Below are 12,746 nucleotides of genomic sequence, written 5' to 3'. Positions count from 1 at the left end.
GGAGTTTTTCATATATGTTTAGACTTCATCCACCTATTCTTCCCAATAATCTCCTCTAAACCCATTAAATATATGGAGTTATTAGCAATTTCAGAAAAGCTTCTATTTATAGTGAATTAATTTTTTTCTCCAATTTTCAACTGTTGCATTGCAGAGAGATGCCAAAATACACAGAAAAGGAGTGTTCCTACCACCTAAGACAAGGTATGGCATTTCACAGATGTGGCTCCTCATTGAAGAACACACTCCCAGCTGCCTTGACAGATGATGGGGAAAGGAGAGGAGTTGGGCAAGTCCAGGATGTGGCATGGAGCAGAAGCCTAAGGTGAGATGCATTAAACAGTCCTGTGGAGCAGCTGCACCTCTGCCCCCCATGAGAGGGGTTCAGGCAGTCTACACAGCAATGCCTGTGGGGATCAGCATTCCAGTACAGTTAATTGGCTGCAATCATAAAAAAAGATGGTGTGAATATTCCTCAAGAGGAGCGCTGGGAATATTAGGTGCCAAAATCACCAAGCTGCTAGGATAAAAAAAATCTGCCATATGCTTCAATGCATTTCTAAAAGACTATTGCCTTTTGGGTCTCACAGCTTCCTTATATATTCCCACTGCAGTCCAACATTAATTAATTATGGGGATAATGCAGCACATTATCCCTATAAACTACTATAAATTTAAATATTTTCATTAAATATTCCTTGGTTAAAGAGCTGAACTATAAGTAGGATCAGGTATCTATTTGGTGTATGTTTCAGTCTCAAGCTGCTCTGAGTGAAATACAGGTTGGATATTAGAAAAAGATTTTTTACAGAAAGAGTGATAAAGTACTGGAATGGCCTGTCTGAGGAGGTGGTGGAGTCACCATCCCTGGAAGTGTTAAAAAAAAAAAAAACAAAACTGGATATGGCACTCAGTGCCATGGTTTGATTGAGGGATTAGGGCATGGGTTGGACTTGATGATCTTTAAGGTCTCTTCCAACCTAGTCATTCTGTGATTCTATAAAGACAAATTTTCATTAACTCTGAACTTGTCCAGAGAGAGTCAGGACAGCAAGCAGCACACACTTACACTGCAGATATTCTCTGCCCACTGCAAAGCAGGGTACATAGGCCCTCACTGGAACCATGTCCAAAGGCTGACACAGGCAAAATTATGCATTTTTTTCCTTGCCTTTACTCTCAGGAATCTCTCATTCACAATTTGTGTTGATAGCATGCTGATCAATCGGTGTACAAACAAAACAGTCTGTTCGCCATGAAGGTGCTTCCTCCCCATTAGGCATCCGTATGGAAAAAACCTTGGAGCCATTCAGTGGATCAGGTCCTTCCAAGGCAAAGATGTAGCCACATGGCAAAGCACTCAAGCATTGCACTTCTTCCACTCATTTTGTTCCTAACAATTTTTGAGCACATTATTTCTCAGCAGAATTATTCAGGACAATCTGTACCACAGACATGTATTTTAGTTCCACTAAAATCAGATGGCAGTCACCTTTCCTCTCAAATTGTCATACCTTGGGAGGCTTTGTAAAACTACACCTCTGATTATGAAAACACTGTTAACAAGATCAGGATCCTTTATCCTTTGTAAGTGTTGATTGCCTGCTGCAATGCAGTATTAGTTACAGTAAGACACACAGGAAGCTGAGGATCCAATTGCTCCCACAGAAATCAGCAGGCATTAAAAATCCCCAGCCTTTTTCAAGCTGCACTCAGCTCCCAGTGTGCAAGGTATCTGCACATAGTGAAAGGATTTGTCCAGACCAAAAAAAAAGCAAGTTACAAAAGATTAACTGAGAGAAACCAACAGATAATTACATTTTCTCCTGTTGTCACATGGTCCCTGTTCTCACTATGAGCCTTTAAAGCAACGATTTCAGTTCTCTTTTGCAGTAACTCATCAGTGCACTTCAGTAATAAATTCTCCTCTCTATTCAAGTGACACACCTATAATTGCAGATTGAAGCTACACCACAGTCTTTATGTGCAAAGCTAAATGACTCAAAGGAGAACAAAAAATATCACCACACAGCACCTCATTGTTTGGTAGAAATTCAAAGGGAAACATTATTTTTCCCTCAGTAGGCAACTTCTTTATGCCTCAGAGCATGAAGAATGACAGATAATACTTAGTTTCTACCTGTATTTTTGGACTGTAAGGTACCAATTTCTAACAGCTTTTCCACAATTGCTCCTTCTTTCAGCCAGGGGGATGGGGAGCTAAAGGTGACTGAATTAGATTTGCATCTGCTTCGATTCTCTGTGGCTACTCCAGTTTGTGCAGGGAAAACATCTGTGTTCTGCATCAGATGAAGAACCTATGGACACAGCCTCAGTGGCCTCTCCTCAACCTGTCTGTCCATCCATTGTCTGCTCAGCTCAGGCAGCTCTAGGGTCACCAAGCATTTCTGGTCAAGCAAACAGATTTAGGTTTGTCCCTTCCTTTTACCCAGGCTAGTGGCCAAGTTTAAATTCTATCTTGCCAAGTATTTGCAATACTGAAACGTCCTGGCTTAAACATGCTCCCAGGACTGAGAAGAAAAGCACCAGCCTCCCTCATCAGCGCCCCATCTATGGCATTAGAGTGAGGAACAGGATACCCAGAAGACATATGGACTTTCAAGGCTAACAGTAAGAAACAAAATGTCTGGGTAATGTTAAGCTTAGTCTGTTAGTTTAGTTAGTAGCAGCTGTCAAAGATGAATGAAGTCTAACTAATTAACTCAAGCCAAACCAAATCATTATTAACCAATTAATTTTAGTCCAAAACAATTGCTATATTGTACAGAACACATCAGTAACTCCAGCAGTCTTAAAACCAAGTGGGCCTGAACATGCACTGATGCATACATAAAGTTGAAATAGTAAACCACATCTGCTTTTGGCTGTAAAAAGAGAAGTTTCTATTAAACTGAAGCTTGTTCAGTTCAATTTACAAGGTATAGACTCTTGAAAGGCAGAAGGTGGTTACATTTTCTTTTTTTTTAAGACTATAAAATGATACCTTTGACAATGTATTTTTAGTCCATTATACTTCTATAACAAAGATTCAAATACAGTGGGCAGGAGCAAATTATCATCACTGTGGTTTCAATGAGGCTCTTGGAAAAAGAGAACATTCTGATCCATTGCTTGTTTCTCTTTTTTAACTCTTCAAATTTGCATAGCTCATTTGCTTTTTAAAAAACTTCTGAATATTAGTTTCCCTTTGCAGATCACTTTCTACAGTTTTTCAACTCAAAAAAATAGCATTTTCTGTTTGCAGGACATGCAGCCTAATTTTTAAACACAGAAACTCCTTAATAAAAGTGTCTATTTTTCTTATGGAATTAATCTAAAAAAGTTAAAAGAAAAATTATTAAAAATTTTCAGTTAAAACTTATTGTTAATCTGACCGAAGCCTGGCTTCTACTTTCTATAATTAGTTCTTCTAGCTTTGCTCTTGTTTTAATACTCTACTGCTTCATGTGGATTAATCTGAACTGGGTATTTCCATCAAATACAGCCTTGAACAGCTGGATGGAATCAATGAATTATTTTTCAAGTATTTTAAAACTCCAGTCAGAATTTTGCAGGGATTAACATATAATTCCCCAAATAAGCAGATATAAACTGATAGCCTTTTAAGTTGAGCAATTTTCTAAATACTTTATCATCTCAAGTTAAATCAATATAAAGACTCTAAGTATGAACTAGCAAGAGCATAGTAATTTTCAATTTTGAAGCCAGGACCACACCTATGGCCTATCCTTCCCTATTTAGGCCATATGTAATACTAAACCTGCTTTCTTTAAGATACTAAAAAAAATAATAATGCCATCTACTTCTGTTAGTATTATTTTCTAGTGCTATTTCACTTCTGTTTATATCAAGAAATTATGATTAGTATAATTTAATTATTTATTACATTGCTGACTTAGAGGAGCTAGCCTGGAAAAAACATACTGAGAAATGAGGTGGCAGAAATCCAAAGCATTTTTCCTTATTCGTGAACATTTCAGAAATTTAATGAGCAGAACCCAACACATTATTTCTGTGCGGTTTTATGCTTCTTATTCCACAGAAACCAAGTGTTTCTGAGAAAGAAGTCACAGAAAAAAACCCCCAAATTGTAAGAAATGTAGGTGTCTTTAAATAGCTTTTTCAACACTAGGACAAAAATATTATAGAAAAGACATTTTTTTCCCTAGACACACTTTGAAAGTCCGTTTAGAAGAAGTAAACAAATTCAAGTAGGTAATTGCATCTTAAAACTTCATAATTATTCAGTCAGACCTTTTTCATTCAGATACATTTTATATGTTTACTTGAATAACATAGATTCATTTCCCGGCTAACCTAATACAATAAGTGATAATCAAAATGCTTTTTAAAAACATTTGAAACTCATATTGCTTGGAGCAAACAAAAATATATCTTCCCTGAATATAAGCTGAAGCTATAGAGTTCTGTGTCTTCAAAATACCATTTCTTACAAAGCAAATCCTGAAAAGTCAACATGTGAATACATTAAGTGACACTGAAACGTGCTGTCTGTGGACAAGGCAATTCTGCCATCTCCACAAGTCACACACTGTCACCTCTGAAGGAAAGAGGGCATTCATGTGCTTTTAGAAAAAATTAGTGCTGTTAGAATATGAGCACATGAACTCTTTTTTGGCCTCCCTAATTAAAGCAAACTAGTCAGTCATTTATTTGAGATTCTTGCCTACTTCATCATGCTTCAGAGGAAGCTGTTGTCATCTTATTGCAGGGGTTGTTGTCTCCATACTGTTGTCTCCTTGTCACAGAAGTTCCACACCCTCTTGGTGTTTCTCGTGGACAGCCCCTCAGAGCACTGACTCTTTCTTCTCCACAAAGCAGCCAGCTAACTCCAGTTCCCTTCTCACCCAGCCACCCCACTCTTTTATAGCATCTTCTTCTCCTTGGTTACTGCTGTGGCCTGGTAAAGTCAGGCCTGCTCCTAATCTTTGCTAATTGGCCCAGCTGCAACTCCTTAGGGATAAGATTACTTTCTACACTATCTTTATTTTCCTGTATTCTATCCCCCTAGAGGAAGCCATGAAGACTCAGTGATGGGTTAACTTTGGAGGTTTCCTTGTGTGTAATTCAATAGCCAAGGATGGTCTCACATCTCTGTTGTGCCCACACATTCTCTTCTTCCCCACTTTGGCACAGGCTCACTCCAAGGGAAAGAGGGCAGCATCCCCACAGGAGATCTGAGATCTGTGCTTACAGAGCTCCAGCCCTTGATCCACAGCATGAATCATAAAGAAAAAAAAAAACAAAAAAAAACAAAACACCCCCCCCCCCCCCCCAAAAAAAAAAAACAACCAAAAAACAACCCACTTTTCATTCCATGGACAATGGAGATGTTCAACCCAGAACACAAAAATCTACTACTCTGATCCAACAGTCTGCTCCTAAGGTGGTAAATATCTTGGTGTCCTGACAAGTAAGAGTACACAACTGTCCTTTAAGTTTGTTTTTTTTTTTTTTTTTTTTATTTCTGTAGCTCTAGATCGATTTTACTCATGTAAGAAGGCTCTCTTAAAATTTGGCTTCAATCTTAAGTAAGAATACCTTGCAAAAAGGATTTCCTTAAGCTAATTGCAAGAAATGCTAACTGATTGTTAGTAATTTTTTTTTTACTTTTTTGAGAAACTTGTTTCCTTGTGTCACGAAGAGAAAGTAGTACATGAAATTACATGGGATGAGCCCACAGCTTTGAATTCAACTTCTTGTCTAAGTCAGCTCAGCAAACACAGCTCTATGTTTGTATCTGATCATTCAAAGGCAGCTGGATAGGATACTGGTCAAACGTCACTTCAGATGGGAAATGGACTCTGCAAATGGACTTGGAATGGTGTGATCTCAGAATTTAAAAAGAGAGAATTTACTTTCTCTCCTACAATATCTGCGCACATGTCCTCTCAATCTTTCCTATTTCTCCCAGTATTTCTAACTCAAGGTTCCTTCTGTGCCTTTCCCACAAGTACTGCTGTTTTTGTGTCAGAGAAACCCATTTTCACTGTTGGATTGCTCCCTCCAGATTGTCTAAAGGGTTAAACCCATGACACCTTTTTCTATCTTCCAAGGAAAAGGGTTAGAGGGAATTGTGACTGCTTTCAATTCCAATTCTTTCATCAACCTTTTTACCTGCACATGTAAAAAACTATTTCAAACTGAAAATATGATGAGTATCTTCTACGTGCCTCTATGATCTCAAATGCCATAACTTAATTACTTAGTCACAGATCTATCTTTTACCAATTGCTTTTGGTCAGCCTTTCCCCATCAAATCCCACTGATCAGCTGATATGCACCATGGTCAGAAATGCTCCAAGTTACATGTAATCCATATAGTTGTGTTTAATCCTTACAGGGTCATTTTTAACCCACGGCTTCACTAAGGCATTCAAGGCTCTGTCTGTGCTCATGTTTTCTTTCAAGCTTGAGCAATGATCACAGAAGGTACATTTATACCTGTGTCCATCTGTGACCGCAATGAAGTTACTGCAGACTAAAGAAATAAACCTACAAGAGTCAGAATGATGTAAAATAACTTTTGAAACCTGTCTTGATTTTGTGTACTCATGTATCCTGAATTAACTCCTCTCAGTTTCTTCAAAACTGTCGGTTAATGACTGTATAAAGTGATGTTTTCTCAGTCCTAAATTCTGGCAGCTTTCTTTACAATCCTTTCTGCCAATTTGTATAAGGTATATAGTGTATATAAAAGATTTCAGAACTCTCAGCTCTTACAGCAGACAGCAAGCATGCTTTGAAAACCAGGCTATATATATAAATTTCAAACTCATAGCACTTCAGCTTTTGCCAAGATTATGTAATGAAAGATTTTATTACTTAAATACTTGCAGAGGTTGACCTAGTGTAGATGACGATGTCAGCCTCACTAAATTTGCTAATTCTTTATGTCTCACACCTGAAAAAATGTCAGTGAAACTTAAAAATACAAGGAGACTTTTTTTTCCACATCCGTTTCCACTGTGAAATGAAAGCATCAAAAGCTTACAGGATTCAGCCTGACAAGCATTTTGTACAGGTACACTGTGGATAAAATAAATAATGGAAAAAGAAGTACATTTACTGGGAAGATCACTTAAAGAAATGTAGTATATTCTGGCTTAAGCTCTGGTAATAAGAACAGTAGGATATCAAAACCCACCTGAATGCGAAATAAATTTAACTAATTCATTATTCACCCTTAAAGAGATTATCTTCATATCTAACTTTTAGAAACAAGCTGCGGGTTAACTTAATACTCACTAAAGCTCATTCACAACTTGAAATACAATTTAATACCCAAAATTTGGGTGCAGCTCTCAGACAAAGTTTACTCAAGCTTTTGACACTCTATACACCAGCCTTTTAAACTCATCATGTTTTCTGATACCCTGATAACTTTTATCTGCTTTATTTACCATGAATAGCACTAAAGATTCTCAGAAGAGACAATTGTATTTATGCTGAGAATTCAAAAGGAAACATAGCCTAATTATAGGAAAATTAATGCTATCTCCTGGCTCCTATGGGGAATAAAGCTGTATAAATTAAGCTACATTACTAACACAAACATAAATTATTTCATAGAAGCCTAGCAACCATCTCTCTCTCAAAAAACTGCCTTTTAAAAACATCACTCTTCTAATCATGGTTTACAAATAACAGCTGGGCCTGAGCCAGACAAACACAAACCCTTTCAAAGCTCCTGACCTGCTCACAAGTAGTTCCATAAACTCATTCAGTCATACCCAGTCTAGTTAGTTATCAAACTGCCACTGCATACAAAAAGCACAAAACACACAGCTCTAGACTTCTATGTGGTCTTTATAAACTTGGTTATGAGAAATCCAAGTGGTACTCACCACATGAAGAATTTTGTTCTCTGTTTCATATACTGTGCAATCCTGAAAAAGGAAAGCAGAAAAAGCAGGTTAAATTGGTCCAATCATTTTCCCTGTCTTTACTTACCCTTAAAGCAATTTGAAACAAATTGAAAAGTCTTTAGGATGAAACAAAGTATTTCAAAGACTTAGAAAGAACTGAAAGAAAGTGTGAAGCTACCACTTAAAGGAAATGAGATCCTGCTAAATGTTTCTATCTATTCACTAGCTCTAGTTGTTTCCTTCTTGAGACAGAAAATACTCTTTGTACTTTACATGCTTTTGGCATGTACCAGCTAGTCACATGTCTACCACCCAAGTGCCTTCCAGCAGCCACCCCTGAGCATGGAAAAAAATGACCAGCTTCTAATGGTCCCACTGGAAAACAGAGATTCCAGCAACAGTTTAAGTGACTGAGATGAACAATTCTAGCTGAGCTGAACTGACATTTTTGCACACTGTTGAAGAAGGGAAGGAGAACCTTGATGGAGAGGGAAGAGGAGTTGATTGTTTATAACACACCTTGACAAGAGGGAGGAGAAACACCTCACCCAAAGCTCACTCATTAAACCTGAGGCACACCCAGCCTGCTGGGACCCTGGGTACATCCTCAGTTCCTCATGCAGCATGTGAGGCAGCTTCCATAAGCAACACCAACAGAAGGGGGGCTGGGACTGCAAAGGTTTTTCTGACAGGCTAGAATCTCAGTGGATATAAGGAAATAGAATTCCCAAGGCAGAGAGCACACGGAATACAATCAGTATTGGTGAAAGAACCACTCTTGAGTTCATTCAGGTGCTGTAACTTTGTGGTAATTAGTGCAAGCTCTGTTTGGAACAGATGCTTTGCATCCTATCTAACAAACCACATGCAAGATGTGACTAAGTTTTCATGTTTAAAGTCTCATTTTAAAATCAATTTATCCTGCTAAGAAACCAACATTTTTATATGCAACTCTTTCAAAAAAAGAACTTTTAATCCATTAAACACTTCCAGTGTTACTCAGGCAAGAAAAGCCAATGTGTCCTTAAGCTTTATATAAAGCCATGTGTGCAGAAGTAGCATGTTGATTGGGAAGCATTTTCCCAATAACAGCTGTTGGCATTCAGGAAACATTTGCCAGTAAGTTTAGCCGGAAAGAAAATCTAACACATTTAATTATATGCAGACATCAATGAAGTATTTGCAATCTTAGTAGCAAAACACACATTTCATTGTTATATGTGGGAGGGCATGTAACATTTTCAATCTGGATACATCTATTTTCTGCATGGTTACTTATGAATCATTTTGTAAAAATAGCAGGAAGAGATTGCAACATTTATATTGAAGAAAAAAGTGCTTTTAAGCAGACAATTTCATTGGTAATAGGAAGAGTTTACTATAAGTTTAAACACAGTTTAAAGAGGATACTGTTTGAGAAGTCTCACTACTAAGAGAAGAAAGATTTAATTTCAAATGCTGTAGGAGTTTATTACAAACAAGAAAGCAGTGAATAACAGATAAATATTGCTAAATCCTTGAATTGAAAACTCCCCCACAATCATGAAGGAAAGTAAAGAAATATGCTTTCTTCTGGCAAACCAAGACTATATATAAAAAAATTAAAATGCTTCTGAATCCACAAAAGATAGCAAAACAAGTGGAAAACTTGTCAGGCATCCAGTCTATGAATAGATTCACCCTGAATTTCCCTCCTCAACACACCATTCCCTACAAATCCAGGGTTTGAGTAAAAGAATTGCTAAGTAAGTCATCACATAGTAACAGCAGATTGTTGATATTACATGCAGGCAAGAGAAAGTTCAGTAAACCATAAAAGACAGAAAGACTGGAGGACAGCAGATGCAATGCTTAGGTTAAAAAAAATAAATCCAAAATACACTTTGTCTATACATGAATGACACTCAACTAAACATAATGCAGGCATGAACTCTGGGAAATGTGCAGGAATGGCAAGAACTATGATGGCAATCCAGAGCAGCCCTGAAGTCTAGGACTCAAAGAAACTTTGGAAAAGGTCACCAAGCAGATCCCTCAGCTTGTTTCCACTTCCTGCAGCCATCCCTAGAGAGAAGGACTGAGACTGCTTCTGAACAAGCCCAGCAGCAAAAGCCACACGCCGCTTTCTGTCACAGGGAACAGTTCTTTCCCTCTGCTGCTTTGTGCTTTGTCTTTAAGCAAGGGCTAAAGGAAATGTGCCCATCCTCCACAAACATCCCTTGGGTTTACTGCTTATTACTGGGGGCTTCTACCATTTACAGTTATTGCTTTTTTATGCCCATTTCATTTCACCTAAAAGAGCTTAAAGCACTTGAGAACTATAAAAAGCCTCTAACTATGCAATTAGAAATAAGTTTTTATTCTTAGTAGCAATACCACCCACACCTGGAGAATGTCTTTCTCTTCCATACAAGCCTATATCTTACTCCTTAAAGGTTTTCTTTAATATCTGTTTAACTAGAGTACCAAAATATTGCAATTAAGGTAAGAAACAGATCATATGCAAGTTTAACATCAACTTTTTTTCTACTTTAGAAAAGCAAGAACACGCACAAAAATCTGCAACCAAGCTTTACTCCTACACAAGCTAAAAATTTGCTATTCACTTAGTTAAACCAATACTGTGATTATCCCTGAACTGAAAGGCACGGTTACAGCAAGGAAGAGATGTATTACTTCTACCTGTTTATTCTCAGAACTTTGCATATATATTCACTGCCATACTGTAAGTATACCTAGGCTATGTGATCTTCTAACCAACCAAACAAAACTTCAGCTGAAACACTGTAAGGTTATTTTCTAATTATGGATTACTTTCGAAAACATTAATGACACACATTGTTAATAAAGCAAAAAAAGAAATTCTGTTGATTTACATTTCCTGAAGATATAGTCAAATACTGGCATTAGTAATTTAAGGGAGAAAAATAGCAGAGCATCATCCACAAGAAAAAGGAGAGATTTAAAAGGGAAATATGATGGAACAACTTTATGAGTAATATCCGATCTTCATGGTCACTCTTTCCAGCTCTGCCTCGTACACAAAACTGGCAAAAGGGACCTTTGTCATACAGCTGGAACTATCCTAAAAAAAGAGAAACAAGAGCTCCAATATGGAAGGAAAAAAAGAAAGCAATAAGGGAGGAAGATAAGAGCAGCAAGAACAAATCACACAAATCAAGGAGCAGGTTCTTCTCCATCTTCAATCCCAGTACAATTTCAAAACCTAATTTTAAGACTAGCAAGACCTACACCACACTGTAACTGAGAGGCATTGCTTTTTTTCTTCCAGAAGTTCTGACCTTCACAACCTTCACATGGTCTCTACAAAAAAAAAAAAAAATTATATCTGCACAGTTCCTACCATAATGTCATAAGGAATAATTGCTGAGGACGTTTATATTAAACCCACTGACTGGTGACAACACTGTAACATGTACACATTATTTTACCCATCACACCCCAGACACTGCTGGAACAAATCAGATGTGAGACCAACACATAAAATACAAATATCTGTGGATTTTTTTTTCCAAAAGCAGTGTTTATGATGCTTTATATTTTCCTTTTTTGTTTCTTCTATCCTCAGTATTACTACCTTCTTTTTAAACATTTGTCTTAGAATCTCACTGAAGTGGGGAATGGGATCAGCTGATTACACTACTACCTTCCTTATTCTTTGTTTTCTTTGCACCCACATTGATTAAGTCTCAACTGAACTCAAAATGTGAAGAACTGAGGTACAGACAACCTGCCAACTTACCCTACTGCTCCCATGTCCCACAGATAAAAAATGTTCATGCAGTTCTCCATTACTATAACTGTGGGATAAATATTCTGCAGAAAACATTTCTATTTTTGCATCTATATGATTTGGTTTACAAGTCCAAGTTGGCAACCTGTCAAATTACCTATTGCAATCACCTGTCAAACATTTCTCTCAGTATACTAGCAGGCTATAATCTTAAAACTTTCCATCATTATTAGCACTAGTACAACTATTATTATTATTCATGGTTTTGCCATGTATTCCAGGCAGCTGATGCACTGCACTCTTCGTGGCAGTCTTAAGTTCCTGTCAACTTCATACTTCAGAATAAATTATGCTAGTTCAGAAAAAGAAATATATACACAGAAATAGTTAATGGATTTTTTTTAAAAGGGAGAAATGCAGAAATATATGCATTAAATCTTTCACCAACATTTCAGCATTTCTAGTAAACCTTACATCAGAGCACTCAGAGATGGAGTGGACTCCTTTCATTATATTTGCTTGTTCAGCAGAATGCCTTAGTTGCTCATGTATATGTAGTCATCCTAATCTATTTTCTCCTATAAGGCAAGGCAAATTCCTAGGCAGAACTGATATAGAAGCAGACTACACAATTTTCAGGAACAAAACGTCAAAATTTTCAGGTAACATATTAATCCAAAAGTGCCCTTCGTATATTCATATGATAATAGCCTTGCCTAAAAAGGCAGGCTGTGTGATTGATTCAACTGGAGCAACTTGTGAAGAGCAAGAGCTTGCCATGAAATCATCAAATCTCTGGGTAGCTTTTATGATGCTTGTGGTGGAGCTTCTTCACTTATTTCCTAATTTCTTTTTCCCTGCAGTCCAACTGAATTTACAGGAAGCTAATTATGATTAACAAAGTGATTAAGCTTTTTAATATATGTTTATGTATGTTAATATTGCACTGTTTTTTCCAGTATGTGGCAGATGAAAACTGGTAGGTAAATGTGTTAGGAACACCATTTAAAAGCAGTAGTAAAATTACCTGGAAAATGCATGAGAAATCCCACTCATCTTCCATGTCTAGTTTCAAGGGGGCT

General features: G+C 37.2%; 1 protein-coding gene across 6 annotated transcripts in view; it reads right to left on the bottom strand.

Annotated features, from left to right (window-relative positions):
- The window catches only part of CNKSR2 (connector enhancer of kinase suppressor of Ras 2), a 205,884-nt gene that overhangs the window by 123,567 nt on the left and 69,571 nt on the right, over nucleotides 1-12,746 (bottom strand). For all 6 annotated transcript variants that reach the window (XM_058044931.1, XM_058044933.1, XM_058044932.1 and 3 more), the window contains exon 5: nucleotides 7,890-7,931. In XM_058044931.1, coding sequence (XP_057900914.1) covers nucleotides 7,890-7,931 — 42 coding nt within the window. The remainder of the gene's footprint in view (nucleotides 1-7,889; nucleotides 7,932-12,746) is intronic.

The sequence above is a fragment of the Melospiza georgiana genome, chromosome 2, assembly GCF_028018845.1.
Source record: "Melospiza georgiana isolate bMelGeo1 chromosome 2, bMelGeo1.pri, whole genome shotgun sequence".
NCBI classification, from domain to species: Eukaryota; Metazoa; Chordata; class Aves; order Passeriformes; family Passerellidae; genus Melospiza; species Melospiza georgiana.
This window is presented reverse-complemented; position numbering and strand designations above follow the sequence as displayed.